Source organism: Primulina tabacum, chromosome 12, assembly GCF_025594145.1.
Source record: "Primulina tabacum isolate GXHZ01 chromosome 12, ASM2559414v2, whole genome shotgun sequence".
Classification (NCBI taxonomy): domain Eukaryota; kingdom Viridiplantae; phylum Streptophyta; class Magnoliopsida; order Lamiales; family Gesneriaceae; genus Primulina; species Primulina tabacum.
The window spans coordinates 8,337,150-8,352,876 of record NC_134561.1 but is presented as its reverse complement, the minus strand read 5'-3'; the positions used below and the strand labels follow the sequence as shown (position 1 = coordinate 8,352,876).

General features: G+C 35.2%; 1 protein-coding gene across 4 annotated transcripts; it reads left to right on the top strand.

Annotated features, from left to right (window-relative positions):
* Positions 1-4,944: 4,944 nt before the first annotated feature.
* Positions 4,945-11,294, top strand: LOC142520883 (OVARIAN TUMOR DOMAIN-containing deubiquitinating enzyme 11-like). 4 transcript variants are annotated; one of them, XM_075624042.1, is made up of 10 exons: positions 4,945-5,091; positions 5,411-5,579; positions 6,159-6,232; positions 7,941-7,995; positions 8,158-8,232; positions 9,924-9,997; positions 10,083-10,131; positions 10,570-10,654; positions 10,771-10,827; positions 10,941-11,294. In XM_075624042.1, exons 2-10 carry the CDS (start codon positions 5,412-5,414, stop codon positions 10,982-10,984), a joined length of 681 nt encoding a protein of 226 aa, XP_075480157.1. In that variant the 5' UTR covers positions 4,945-5,091; position 5,411; the 3' UTR covers positions 10,985-11,294. The 4 variants fall into 4 exon arrangements, with proteins under 4 accessions (XP_075480157.1, XP_075480159.1, XP_075480156.1 ...); XM_075624044.1 differs by having other exon boundaries at positions 6,134-6,232; XM_075624041.1 differs by having other exon boundaries at positions 5,402-5,579.
* Positions 11,295-15,727: the final 4,433 nt, after the last annotated feature.

Genomic DNA, 15,727 nt, shown 5'->3' with positions numbered 1-15,727 from the left:
GGAGGGAGTCACAGTTGAGCTTATATTTTATGTTTTGTTCCCAGTATATATATGTATCTATATACCGGGACATGTCCCGAGGATATGAATTGTTTGTCTGTGATTGGTTTTGCTTATGTGTGGGCATGTTTTATAGTGTGAGATAAAATACTATTTTTAGTATTCAAATAAGATATTTTGGGCTCATTGTAAAGAAAATTTAAACTCGTTTTCCGCTGTAATTAATTAACCCTAATCAAATTATATTGTAATAACGATTAGGAGTTAAGGGCCCTACAAAGTATCTGTATGATTTAATGATTATTTAACCGAATGTTATGAATGTAAACTTTACGTAGTCGAATACGCGATGCATGGCAGAAGACGAGAGAACCGGGGACGATTTTGACAGAGTTTCTACTTTTAAAAAGTTATAAATAAAAACTCTAAATTTAGTAAGTCCAAAATAGGAAAGCGGCAATCTATTTATAGTAAGGGACGAACTTAATCGGTAACAAACTTTTGCTAGAAAATGAGTAGTTTCAGGCGTGCGATACTAGAAACGAGTGACACCAAATATTTTTAAATATTTTTGGGACTTTTTAGTGGATTAATTATGGTATTAATTAATTCATTAATGGGCCTAGATTAATAAATATTTAATTAAATAATTAGGACACTTAACTACACCTAAAGCCCAATTAACAATCTAATAAATTAATTAAATAAAACATAGCCTACACCACCCCACAAACATACGCAACTTTCACCTTCAGCACACACAACACACACACGCACACACTAGGACTCTAGGTGGCCGTGAGTTTCATAGCAAGGGAGGAAAAGCTTTGCGTCCCGTTCGTCTCTCGTAGCGCCATCTCTCGTATCTCGTAAAAATAAAGGAACAAGACATGTTTTCAAACCTTTTTTCAAGCACCATTCAATCCATATTATTGCATATGTGCTGATTTTGTGTGAAAAGTTTACAAAAGTTATTGTTTTAATCTCATGCATATGTATTCCTTGTTTCCAATAAGAACTTGCTAATGATTGGAAAATTTTTGAGGGAAGGATGCAAACCGAGGGTTCCAAGTACTGGTCTAGAGGTTTAGGAAGAGAATTGAAGGGACAAAATATAAAACAAGGGCTGCAAGGGGCAGTCCAAACCTGGACACCAAAGGCGTGCGGGCCGAGAGGAGAAAAGGGTGCGGCTTGGACTTCATCGGTCAAGGGGGGCTGCATGGTGCCTTTGACATGGTTTGGAGGGTTTATTTATGGTCCTAGGTAGGTCTTGGTTGGGTTCGGATAGGGCCTGGACGAGCTGGTGAAGCACAGCAGCCGTGACTCCTTAGGGCATGCATGTTGGCTTGTTTTGGAGCGTGGGGGTTCCTAGGGCTAAAGGATCGGTTTAAGGGCTGTTCCAGGGGCTAGGGATGTGACTTAGGGTCCTAGTGAGGGTCTAGTGTGAGCCATGAGTCAAGCAAAAGGCTCCCACAGCCTCTGGAGCGTTTGTACTCGGCTGCATGCGAGGAGCCATGAGGAGCGCTGCTGGTGCTTGAGTTGTAGAGCGTGAGACGTCTGTTCTGTGTCCAAAATGGCCTAACCATGGTCTTTCTTACGGTATGAGGAAGGGGTATAGGGCCTGGTTTGGGGTCGTTTCGAGCCGTGGTCCGTTCGAGGTCGTAAATTGTCCGAACGTGTCAAAAAAAGAGCGAAGTGAGCTTAGGTTAAAATTTTATTCCATGTTTCGGTTTTGGTTTGGGCTTGGGGACTTCCAACAGCTTAAAGTGTGTCTTAGGAAGTTAATAAAGGTCTGGTCTCCTGTTGGTTCGAGTCGGAAGGGTATTTTGGTAGTTTGTTTAATCGAAAACGTGAAAACGATGGTAAACGAGTCATCCGATAAGCGAATTGAGTCGTTTTTGAAATGTAGGTCCTAATATTGAATTTACAGCAAGCTACTGGATATTTTTGGGTGTTTTTGAAGTTTTAAAATCAAGTCCTCTCCTTGAGTCAAAGTTTAAAGTCGTCCGGGTACGTATAACGTTGAATCGTGAGCGGCCAGTTCGAGGAAAGTCAATGACGGTTTGCAACTTCCTAAAACAATTTCACATCATGTAAAATGTTATTTTCAGAAGTTTTAAATTATATGCATGATATAAGTCATTTTTATAAGTTCTAACGTATTTGCACGTATATGGTATTTTTAGCAATCTTGACGTATACGAATGATATGAGACATTTTTTGAAATTTTAAATAATATGTAAAGTTATGAATGTTTTAGGAAATGATAAAGTAAAGGAAAATATTTTCAGTTTATGTGTGTTATATATACCTACAAAATAAAATTATTGCCCCTCTCATATATTATTTTTAAATTAAACTTGTTTACTAAACATCATGAGATAAGAAACGATATTGAGTTGTGTTAAGTTTTTTTGAAGGGATCTACATTAGGAATCATCTGTTGCGACTGCGTTCTTAGGCTGTGATGAGAAGTCTGTAAAATCCGGTGGATACAACCCGACGACATTATGGCTAAAGAGGTAAATAGTTTAATTTGTTAAATGTAAGCATGATGGACTATTACAAAAAAAACCCTTAATTCTGAAAGGGGATCGATTAAGGTGCCCGAATATGCAACGGAAGTTTTAAAAATGTTTTTCAAGGCAAAAATCGAGCACCTCTACTAAGATGTGTAGCAAATACAAAAACACGAAATATGTCATACATAGGGTGTTTTAAGAAAATATACCTATCAATCTTAAAAGATTGATGTTGGCTCCAACTTAGTTGATATGCAACTAAGCTCTTGATGGCAAGACAATCTTCAAGCTATCCTTGCTCCAAAATTAGGCCCACCACCGACTAGCTAGAACACCTCTTATTTTGCACTAGAAAAATAAGAGGATTTTTCAAAGAGAAGTGTATGGTTTCTTCAACAATTGAAGAAAGAAAAATGGAGGAGAAATATGATAGAAATTTCGGCCAAGGTGGAGTAGAGGAGAGAAGGGAGTTCTTTCTTGGTGTGTAAAAAATCAAAAAGCAAGCATGAGCATGCCATGCTTGGATTATTGAAAAAGGTCCCTCCAACTTTTCACCTCCCAAGCATGCATTTTGACTTGGGCTTGTAACTATTACAAAGCCCATGTACTTTTTTATTTTAAATGTCTCAAACACATTTGAGTCCATTTAAAACTTTACTTGATTTTACTCAAGCCCACTAGTTTAATAATTGTTTTTAATTGGGATCTACAAGGCCCAATGTTATTTAATTAATCCAACACTTGAATTAATTTAATTATTTGAACTCTACTAGGTCCACTAGTGTTTAATTACTTCCACTTGAATTAATTTAATTTAATCCATAATAATGTTTATGAAAATCACAATTTTCAAATACATTATTTGTTTGGCCAACTTTTAATTTAGGAACACTTCCTCAAATTAAAAGTTACATTCTCCTTATAGAAGTCATACTTTTATTTTTTTTCTTACGCTTATAAACTCTTTTATAAGCCGTTCAACACATTGAACTATTTTACTTCTCAACGGGATCTAGAAAGCTAGTACTTGTGTGGCCCTCAATGGTTCATTGATACAATTAGCCGTGGATTCACATCTCCATGTGATTCGGACTTAACATGTCCTTATACGAGCATACCCCAATTGCTCCATTCTTAATTATCAACTCCTTGATAACAAGAACGTCAGAACTCAAGTCTGATAATACCCAACCAATCATGTTAAACGCCTAGCAGCATCGCTTATATGATTCCTTAGGTATCAAATGATAGTGCCTGCAAGAACCATTCAATTATGGTTAGCGTACAGTACGGTCCCTTCAACTCATATATCTCGACCGATTCGACAACCATTGGTATATCGAGAATTGTCAATGAATCGATACTATGTGTCATGTCGTAGTTGCATCGATGGTGTAATCTATGAAATCCCTTTCATAATTACCACCATACTCTGATCAGAGATTTCATATTACATACACATGAATTCACATAGGATATCCATACCTGAAGGTGAGCGGTGAATCCCCGACTACAATGCATCGACTCCTATATGTTTTGACAAAACACCCAACCTTGCCACTTGATGACCCCATGAGAGCCGGTAACAAGTCAAAGTGTAATGCTAGCACATAGAGTCTCAATGTTGTCCCGGGTCATAAGGACTAATGGTGTACAACCATAAACTAGGACGTTTCCACTCGATAAGTGAGAACCACTTGGAAAGTCCTTTATGGAGGGTTGTTCAGTGCACTCTACCAGGAGCACCTATCTGCATGCTCGGACATCACAAAGTCCCCTACCAATGAAACATGATACTCACATCGCAGATACTAGTCTCAAACTCGAGCGGCCTATCTCCTTCTTAGCGGCGGCTGAATCGACTTGGAACTGTTTAGAATATACAGTATTGCAAATATGAGTTTCATGATACTCATCATATGAGCATCTCATATTCTTTCTACTATTTGTATATTCAAGGATTTTATCTATGCAACTAGTATGTGTATACAGATAAAGAAGTGCCAAAACAATAACTTCAAATATTATTAAAATAAAGATTGTTTATACATAGAGTTTAAACATGAACCATCGGTCAACACTTGGCTTGACGGACACCTACTCTAACAAATTCATGATATATAGGCTGAAAATCTTGCATAGTCTTAGGCCTTTAGACATGTTTGATAGTTTTAACAGCGCCACATATCGAAAAAGGATTCAAGTATGATTTGCAAAATATTGAATATAGTAGAGAGCTTAAACTAACTTTTAATAAATAAATAGTAAATTTTAAATGAAATTAGGGTTTGATGATTTATTTGAAATTTGCTCTTATTTTAAAATATATTATATTTTTAAAAATGAGAAAAATAAATTAAGTTAAACATAAAATAATTTAAAAAATAAAATAAAATATGATTTTATATTTTATGTACGGTGGTTGGAAAATGTGGGAGGATTCCTAACAGACAGTTCATACCTCAATTCTCTTCGTTCTTCCCCATTTTGATCAAACATCCAAAATTTCTGGATTTCATTTAAAAAATTTCCGAGTACCGATTAATCCTTTTACATTATTATTCATAGGTACGTCTCAATTTCCAGTTTAACACTGTAATTTCTTTTATTGTTGGCACAATTCTTGTTTGCTTCCTCTTTTTTGAGCATCCTTCTTTCTTTTAATCTGATGGGGAGTCTGTTGTTCGGTCATCAAGATCTTCATAATCTAACTTGGATCATCATTTTAATCCGACCCATTTGAAAAGATTTCCTTTTTGGGATTTATTTTAGGGTATCGGATCAAAAAACTTTATTTTATGATGATTTTGTGGAATTTTACTTTTGTTTGTGATCCATTTGTCGGTTGTTTCTGATTGACATGTATTTCATTGTTGAGGTGTCTTAGTATGAGTGGGTTCTATGGAAACGCAAGTGCTAGCTCAGGTTCTAGTTGGAATAGCAGCTCAAATGATACTGAGGATGATCATGCCATTGCTACCATCTTAGATGAAGAAGAAAGAATGAAACATGATGGCAAGCTTGGCAAAAGGCTTTCTCATCTTGGCTCGATCCCGGTATATATAAGATCATTTGAGTGCCGATTTCTGTTCAATATTCTCCATTATGATTTTCTGAGATTGTTGTTATGCTCATTGGTAAAAAGAGGAGTAGTGAAATATTTTCTTGACTATGGGGTAGCGACTGAATCTGATTTTTTTTTTTGTTGGATTGGGGGGTGGTGTTCAAGATTGAATCTTGTATAAGCTTGACCACAAAAATAAATTTTTTTTGTTCTTTGAAGTAGTTTATTGAGTCTATTTAATTAGATTATAATATTTGTTGTTAATATAAGGTATATTGTGAAATGTACGTAGACAATGACCAAACAAGTGGCTAGCATGTTCCCAATTGGGTGGGATTATTTGCATATGGCTTGAATCGCTTCTTGTGGTTAATAACATGTGGATTTATTTGTTGATTAATATTATTAGGAAGAATAGTTAGCCATTTGGTTTCTCCTTCTTGAAACTATTTATGGATGGTAATCATGACAATGCTATTCATACTTGATACTAGATAAGAACTCACAGAAGTGAAATCTGTGTTGGTTTATTTCGGTACTATGCAGACTTACAAGTTTATGGTATTGGCAGCACATTCCTCGGGTCATTGGGGGTATTCCTGATGCAAATGATGCAACTTTAGATCACGAGAGGCTATCAAAGAGGTTGTTACTTATTCATGACTTACTTCTGATTATTTTAGCGTACAATAAAGTTTTAAAGAACTCTAATAAATTGTGGCATAATGTTAAAAGTTACGGAAATAACTACTAAAAAACAACAATTATGTTTATGTTTCACTTCTCAACCTTTTTTTAGTGTTATTTCTTTCTGCTTTGCATAGCTACCTTAAGATGGTCAAGTTATAGTTCAGATTTCATTTTGGAACATACATGGTAAAGTTTACTTTTGTCCACGGTTATTGGGATTTTGATGTTAGCTATGAATATAGGGAGTTGAGCAAATGTTTGTCTTTATTATACCGAATTCTTCTTCTTTCTTGCCCTTTTACATGTTCGCATTAGTTGGACTGATTACCAGGATTTTACTTATCTTGTTTTGTGATTAATCAAACAATAGTTGAAAGTGCTGCTTGCTGGGACTAGGAGATTGTGGTGAGAGGTTATTAATTGAGTAGTTAAATAATTTGAGATGATGCCCAACTTCTATAGACGAAGTTCAGGTTTGGTGTGGGAAGATGGAGCCCAATGATGGGAAAGAAATTGAGAATGAAAATGGGATAAAATATCATGTCGAGCTCGAGATCCACTATGGAACATTGACTTCGAGCTTGCCACAAAAGATGACTCGCGAGCTCAGATTATGTTACAAAAATTATTAGTAGAGATGCTCGTAAACTAAGATCAGGAACTTTGTTTGCAAACTTAATTGTATTAATGCATTCATGATCTTTACGTATAGAATTAGTATCAAAATTTTAAGATTAATTATAATTAAAAATAAATATTACTAAATTATTAAATTTTTATATTATTAAGTATATATATATTTTTAAATTTTTTCTTTAGCTATCGAGCCACTTTTGAGCGCGAGCTGATGAATAAATTTTGAGCCCTATCTCATCAAAAAACTTGAGCTATAAAATCCTGAACCCCATGGAGTTTGAATCGAGATGACTTGATTCACTTAACATCCTAGTATATCCCATTGCTGGTATATTCCTCGGGCCTTAACTAGAGAATAACAAACTCAAAAAACTTTTGTTCCTGGCTTTGCTCCCTCTCGCACTTGACTGATAGAGAAGGGCTCGTAGCATTAAAATGTGCACTCTTCCATGTGAATTTGAGCCGTAAATTCCTTCTTTACGTAGAATTCAAAATTACGTGGAGGCTATTATTTGCAAAAGCTATTTTAAGTTCAACTTAGTGGTGGGCTATATATTACATCTGCTGTACTCTCTGATATATAATTAGATAATTTACTGCATGTATTGGCTGTGATATTTAAATCGGATGGCTAGAAGTTGCTGTGGCATAGTGATGCCGTGAGCCTGTGACAGTGGATAATTGTCGCTGGGGTTGATAGAGAGAGTTAGTTTTGAGGTTTCTGGTACTGATTGACTTGTGTGGTCAATTTTTTAAAGCATGCGGTCTGGGCCGGAGCTGATTCTTGTAAATTTTTTCTATTCTTCTCCTCATTTCTCTGATTAATTTAATGCAGTACTTGGCGACAAGGTATTTGTAAAGTTGTTTAACAGTTGCCTTCATATTGAAGCCTGATTCATCCGCATATAGAAGCATGCTCGGGCAATATTACAATGTTAATAATTAATCTTTCTTGCTTTTGCATCCTTTCTTTAGTGGTATGCTCATCTTTTGAGGCACATCATTCATATTTTTAGCTTATCATCAGGCTGGTGGCATATAGCCTAGCTGAACTTCAAATTGAAGGAGATGGAAACTGCCAGGTTGGTTTCTTGATGGAGCTTACCATTGTATTATGTCACTGCCTTTTCCTTTTCAGAAAATAAGCGTAGTTGTATTAACTTTTTAATGTAATTACATCATTTTTGAGTTACTGATTTTTAGTGTTTTAACTATTCCAATTAGTTGCTTGTTTTACTTTACAGTTTCGAGCTATAGCTGATCAACTACTTAAGAACCCAGAGTACCACAAATATGTGAGAAAGGAAGTTGTCAAACAGGTGTGGTCCAGCTACACACATACATATGGATTATATTGATCATTTTTCAACCCTTCGGTTAATGTATCATTTTATTTAAAACATATTATATTATTGTGGGACACTAACTCTCTATCCGTGCCTTCTCTTCTAAAAACATCTTGCTTCCAAGGGTAATGATGAGATTATCTTCTGAAACTGTGCTTGTTTCCTTTCAATTTGGTGAGAATTAGGATATGATATAATGTCTTCTGTAAAACCATGATTTTCGCAAATCCACTCACTTCATTAAAAATGCTAATTGTTTAATCGTGGTCCTTGGTATGCTTATTTGAAGTCCCCCCTCCCTTCACTTAGAATGAATTTATGCATTAATTTGTTTTTACCTTCACTTTGAAACTGTACTTGTTTAAAATTATTCCTTAGTTGAAATTCACCTTTGCAATTGTCTATTTTATTCTACACAAAATTAGAAAATTACTGAACTCTAGAAAATATGCCCCTTCAGCAATTCTTGCTTTAGTAACTTGTTTCAATTAAAATGGAAGGCTTTTATTTATATGAGGATATAGGGTGCTTAGAGTTACTGAAGTTTTAATTAGTAGCTTGGCCCAGAAGGCTTAAATGTTCTAAGAAAAGCAAACTCCCTCTCTGAATTGGCAGTATTGTAAGAATGAGCATCAAATTTACGACAGGAAGATAGATTTAACAATTTTACTTGACATGTTTAGAAAAAGGTTAATTGCATACACTATCCCAATGAAGTCATGAAATTGCTGAAAACTATTAATTCCCCGTGTTTTAAAATAATGAGCACACATACCCTTGAAAACATTTACAAACAAAGGTGCGTGTGCTCAAGATTTGAAAACATAAGAATACTTGTGCTCAAGATTTGAAAACACGGGGAGTTAATAAATCATTTTTTTCATAGGGCGGTTGTGGTCATCTCGAGATTTTACAGTGGTAGTGTATGCAACCTCTAGAAAATTAGACAATTTTAGTTGACCTTCCACACTAAAATGTTTCCAGATTTGACATGTTGAATAATGTTGCTTTAGCATGGCCTTTCGGTTGAGGCATCACTTTTTTAATACATTATATTTTTACATCTTTTGATTCGATTGATAGACATGATGGAACCAACATATTACATTGAAAAAGTTTTTAGAATTACCCTATCCATCATCGATGTTATACTTGTGGTTCATACTCCATTTTTCTCATTTCAATAGCACTTTTAGTCATGTCAAGTTGTATGACACCTCAGGTCAGGTCTGGCCCTCCTTCGGATTTTTGATGATGTTTACAAGTAGGGGTTTGCCTAACTTTACGCGCCACACTGATGGATTATTTTTGAAGGAAAAATGAAAGGAAAAAATCTATTGTTTATATTAGGAAATTGTTGAAACAAGCATATTTTGGTGGTGCATGAGGGCGTCGGCCATCAGATCTTGATGTAGCTAACATCACTTATTCATGGTCGACTTTGAGCTTTAAACAAATAGTGTTTCTTTATTTGCATTTTAGAAAATGTCGTTTTGCAGTCTTTTATGGACTTCAGAAAACTATACCTCGATACATTTGATGCAACATTTCCAAATTTTAATTCTTTATTAGGAACAAATTATTGGTATCTGAATGCTGTTTTGAGCCAAAAAATATTTTGAGTTGAATTTTTACTGCCCCTCATCTGAGTTTCTTGCTTGCAGCTAAAACTCCACAGAAATTTATATGAAAGTTATGTACCCATGAAGTACAGAAGATATGTGCAAAAGATGAAAAGGTCTAATTGTGGGTTTAAAATATTACTTTTCTCATATAGAAGGATTAGAATCATTAGATGTTGACATATTTTTTGTTGTAACTAGATCGACTGAATGGGGAGACCACGTTACTCTTCAAGCTGCTGCAGATCGAGTAAGCTAAACTTTCGTGATCCATTACTTTGAAATTCGTCTTAGTTCAGTTTAAATTGTCCCTTAGAATTCTTCCATTAAATTTGTTTATTCACCACTCGTAAGAAAATAACCAGATGTGATGATGCTTATTGATGAATTGTGATTTGGGGTGCTCGTGCTGAGGTTTACGAGAAGCTCATTGAAAATTGAAACTAATTTTAGATTTTAAATTTTGTATGGAAAAAAAAGGAACATTTACAGTAGTGCTATGCCATTCCATGTGATTTGTGTTGTTCGAAAACTTTTAGCTTATAGATTAGATTCTCCAAATAGTTATCATTTATGATTGCACGTGGTAATGTAATGCCTGTATTCTCGTACATTTCCAGAAAACTTGAACTTGTTTTCGTGTATACGTTAACACTGGCACCTGATTTCACAGTTAAACTTTCTGTAGTTTGAAGTAAGAATCTGTTTGGTCACCTCTTTCCGGGACACCTGCTTCATCGAAATCCTTCCAAAGGAAAAAAATCCATTGAGAGGTTCGTTTGATAGACATTCATAACTTTAACAGCAGTCGAAGTACAGGCCAGTTTAAAGTCCTAGAATGACGACTATACTCAGAATCTTTTATTGACTTTCTTGTATATGTTCATAGACTTGTGGCTGAGCTTTTGGAGTGAAGTTCACTATAATTCATTGTATCAAGCTGGAGGTGACACGAATCTTTATATTTTTTCAAAATCTTCCCTCTATATTTTTATTTTCTTTATTTATTTCTGATGGATTATTTTGCTATTACATCCTATAATGTGCAATACTTTGCAGAAGTTCCTCCAAGAGTACACAGAAAGAAGCATTGGCTTTTTTGAATTTCATTTGCAGCTCAAAGATCAATACAATCTTCATGTTTCCTCTCCACGTTTTGTAACAAAATGTCACACCATGCACCTTCGCTTTTTTCCTGAAATATATATGGTTTTTTTTACGCGGATGTTTCTTTATCCGCGACGACTTAGGATCCTGGTTCCTTGCACGCAATTATTTATCGATTATTTTTATTATTTTTACACAATATAGAAGAAGGTGGTCACTATAATATGGGATTGTATTTACACAATTAATTATATTGTAAATGTTACATTTTTTGTTTGTTTTAGAGAATTTTGTTGGCTGCCTTAATTTTTTGGTATGTTATGACTTCTGTTTTACCCAGATTTGTTTCTAAATTTTTGTTCAAAACATATAGTCCAGAAAATTAAGGTTCACAGAAGTGCTATTATTCCATAAAAACATGCACTCATGGATACAAAAGGATCTAGAAGAGTATCAGTCATGTGAACAAAAAAAATTAGCTAAAATACCACAAAATTAAACTTTTCTAGGCTCAAAGTAAATAAAAGAACAAAGCCTATCGATTAATTAAAAAGTTTGGCCCATCTCCTTTTATATGCGTACGACCAACCACGATCTGGAGTGGAGGGATCTGCTAGCTCAGAGAATTTGCATAAAACCAAACCACAATCTGGAGTGTTAATTTCTCGTCATTTTCTTTTTAAAACGTTCGTTTTTTAAGTATCTAGACTTGGTCAGCCTTAAACTAACAACTAATCCAGGAATTTACATAGTTTAGATGGAAGTCAGATTTTTTTTTATTGTTTTATTAGGATTGAGAAAAGGGTTTAGAATGGAGGGATGTGAATAAACTCTTTAAGAAATTGACGTTTTTAAAATTTGTTTTCAATCGTTTTTAGGCGGTTGAAACTTTTCTCGAACAGTTAGAAATATGAATCACTTGAAAAGTGCGAAAAATGGTTCAGAATTTCAAATGATAGCTACAACTGGTTGGCAAGCTTGTTAACAAGAAACGATTGAAAATATAAGTGTTTGTAGAAAGTAAAGACACAAGATTTTATGGATGTTCGAAAATAAAACTCCTACTTCACCCCTTCTTCCTCTTTAGGAAGGATTCCACTAAAAGTCTTTCGCTTTACAAACTGTTGCAATAGTTTATTCCAATCAGGACTTATTACACAGCTTGTTTTGGAACTCTTATTGATCATTTTACACTTTTGGATATTTAAGAACCTCGGTTCACCATACCTATGGGGACACGGATGCTAACTCATTTTCTCAACTCATCGTTGGGATTAAATGGATAAATTAAATAAACTAGATAGATTTTTTTTTTTACGGTTGAACACTTCATACACAAATGTTCAACATGCTACAACAAGTTATGTTCCATCTTATTCAATTTACAAGATCAAGTTCAATATCTACAACATGATCAAATGTACACAACTTGTACAAAATAAAGTCATAACAGACTAGTGTTTAACCACTACATGTCAAGTGAAACGTCCTGCCCTTTTTATTGCTTTAAACGTACTAGAATTTTTTTTTTTAAAACCTCACTTAGCATCGGCCGAACCATAAAATATTTTTGACATCATTTTAAAAATAAACATTCAACTGCTATTTAAAAATCCAAAGAAAAATATTTTAAAGCATAAAATAGTCAAACATTTTACCAAACCTAAAAAGAAATAATTTAAAAAGAATAGCCCATACTAAACCTCTCAAAAATCTCTCAAATCATAAATAAATAATCTTAAAAACCTTTAATCATAAAGCATGAGTCAAAAGTCATAATGCGGAAAAAGTAGAAGCGCTGGTCCTCGGGTTGTGTGCACCTTCAGTCCAGTCAAATCACCCGTCAAGTCCTCCCTCAAACTCACCTGCATCTATCACACCTAGTGAGTCTAAAGACTCAACACACCATAATCTTTATAACGAGTAATACGTAATACAGTCAACATATAACGGTGAAAAATACTTGTACTTAAAATATCGTTTTCATGAAGATGCATAAAACATAAACATTTTCGTAAATATTTTCATGATGCATAAAACTTTAAACATAAACGTTTTCATGACATGCAAACATGAATTTCCTTTTCCTCAACATGACATGACATAAAACCTTAAACATAATCATGAACATTTCTTTTTTTTTTTTCCTTTGTTGAATTTAGATCGTTAATTATGACTTTCCTGACATGACATGACATGACGATGGATCCATCTACGTGAAACCTCAGTACTGGGCGGCGGGGGACACCAGCAACACTCTCACCGGTCAACTGGGCCCTGGCCTATCATGATCGAATAGAAATACGCTCGTCGGGGTTCCCTCGGGGGCCTTTTCCCATAAATGGGTTCCCTCTGGGGCCTTTTCCCCTCACGACATTCCCATTCTTACCGTTATCACATGACCATTACCACATATTCGCAATGATGGAAACACGATCGTCGGGCTCCCACTGGGACCATAACCCTCACGACGTCGCCAACATTAAAGAATTAGTCACAATCACTTCACTTCCTTCAACATTTACATTCTCATCACTTTATAAAAATCATGCATAACATAACATTTTGTTTTTTGAAACCAAGCATGCAACATGTATTTTAAATGTCTTCTTAAATCATAAAAATCAAATAGACATTTTAAAAATCATAATTTAATCATGGATACATCATAAACATTTAAAAATAATCATAATATCATAAAAACATCATTTAGGGCACTGCCATGACCTATACTAATTTCTAGGTGTGAAAAGACCGTTTTACCCCTGGGCTCGAAATTTTTACGTTTTTGACTTTTTTCTTGATTTCATGACCCTAATATGTCCCAAATAATTATTTAAGCCTACATGAATTTTCCCATAATTTTATTTGGCTTAAAACTTAGACTTTTTCATTTATCTTTAAATAATTGTTTTAACGGTGTTTTTAACCCGAAAAATCCCAAACTTTAATATAAAATTCCTAAATTCTAAATTTAGTCTTTTTATATTATTTTAGCCCTTATGGACCACGACTCGACCCCCTTGAGCCGTTTTCCAAATTTTCTTATTTTTTAAAACCCTATTTGACACCTAAATTTCGACCCCGAGCCAACTTCCGATTTTCACGAGTTACCCTCGAACCATATTGGTCCAAAACCTGACCAACCTCCCAAATTAGCCTACTGGACCCTAGGTTCACCAAGAAACCTATCTAAACTACAAAAACGTGCAGCCCAAAAATCCCTTAAGCTTGGCCAAGAATTTCACCTAGGAGGGACTCTACGTTATGGAGCTTGTGGCTCCAGCCAACGCCCCAACCCTTGGACCCAACCCATGTGCACTTACTTAGGACCCTAGGGACTCCTTCTAACCCAGCCCATGACCCCCGAACCAAGCCCCTCAACTCCTGGACACCTATACTCTCCCACGCTCATGTAGTGTGTTTCTTGGGTGGGAGTCCTAGCATGGCTAGGACTCCTTCCCCAGCCCTTATCGTGAGTCCTAGCTTAGCTAGGACTCTTGCCCTGACCCATGACAGGCCCTGACCGAGCCTTGGCTCAAACCAAAACCCTGGTCGACCCCTCCCTCGTGAAACCTGGCCTTGCGATCATGCACAGAATTTCGCACCAGCATGTTTCCCTCGATTATGTAGTGTTTAGGGTGTGGTTCCACGACTCTAAGTCATGTAAAAACTTGGCTTGATCATGTCCTAATCATGGCAGCCCTTTGAAGCACATAAAAACATGATTTTGAAACTTTAAATCATGAGTTTTACACATGGTTATGCAATAATACGAAAATTTCATATGAAGTTCAAAATTTTCATGCAAACATAATTTAAGACACTAATATGATGTGATAGACGAGAAAAGGAGATGTATGGCGTGCCTTTGCGTATTTTACGCACGAATTCTCGTTGACGAATCGAAGAACGACGGCGAGACTTTGGCTATAAGTTTTTCTCAAGGCTTCCTCGATTTTTCTCCTCTAAATTTTTGGGTGTGTGCACGTGTATTTGCTACTGGTGGGGAAGAGTTTTAAAACTCTAGGGGTGTGGGCGTGTAGAATAGGTTATGGGGTAGGATTTAGTACTTTAAATACTTAAATTAACTCTTCAAACAAGCTTAGGCCCATGAAAAGATAATTAGGCCCATTAGTCTTAATTAGGACTTAATTAAAATAATAAAAATAGTTTTGGTACAATAAGTTTGTGAATTTATTAGCCGGGTTGCGAAAACGTTCGCATTTTCGTTGAAAGACCAACACCGATAAAATTTACGTCCCGACGTATAAAATCACGTCAAAACCCCTTATTTTCAAAAATAATAAAAATCATCACCCATATTTTTAAATAATTAAAAACAACGATTTAATAAAAATCATTTTCTATTTTCTAGCCCTCGGTCTCCGTTCCTCGATCGCAACTCGAATAACCTTTAAAAATATATTTTAATGCAACAATGAAGAAAAATATATTTTTAACATGTCAAAATGCACAATATAATTAATTTATGCAATTAAAACAATTAATTAAAATACAAAGGAATTTAATAATTGCATGCACGTGGTTTGCGTGGACCTTAAAATTTTCGGAACGTTACATCAAGTGTATAACAACCAGTTTACATCTAAGCCCGGATCACCACTCTAATCTCGATCTTTCATGCTCTTCTCGACCCTAATCATATCCCACCTGTTGTCATGCACACATACAAACACAACAACAGCCGGATAACTCCGATGAGAAACATATTTCCT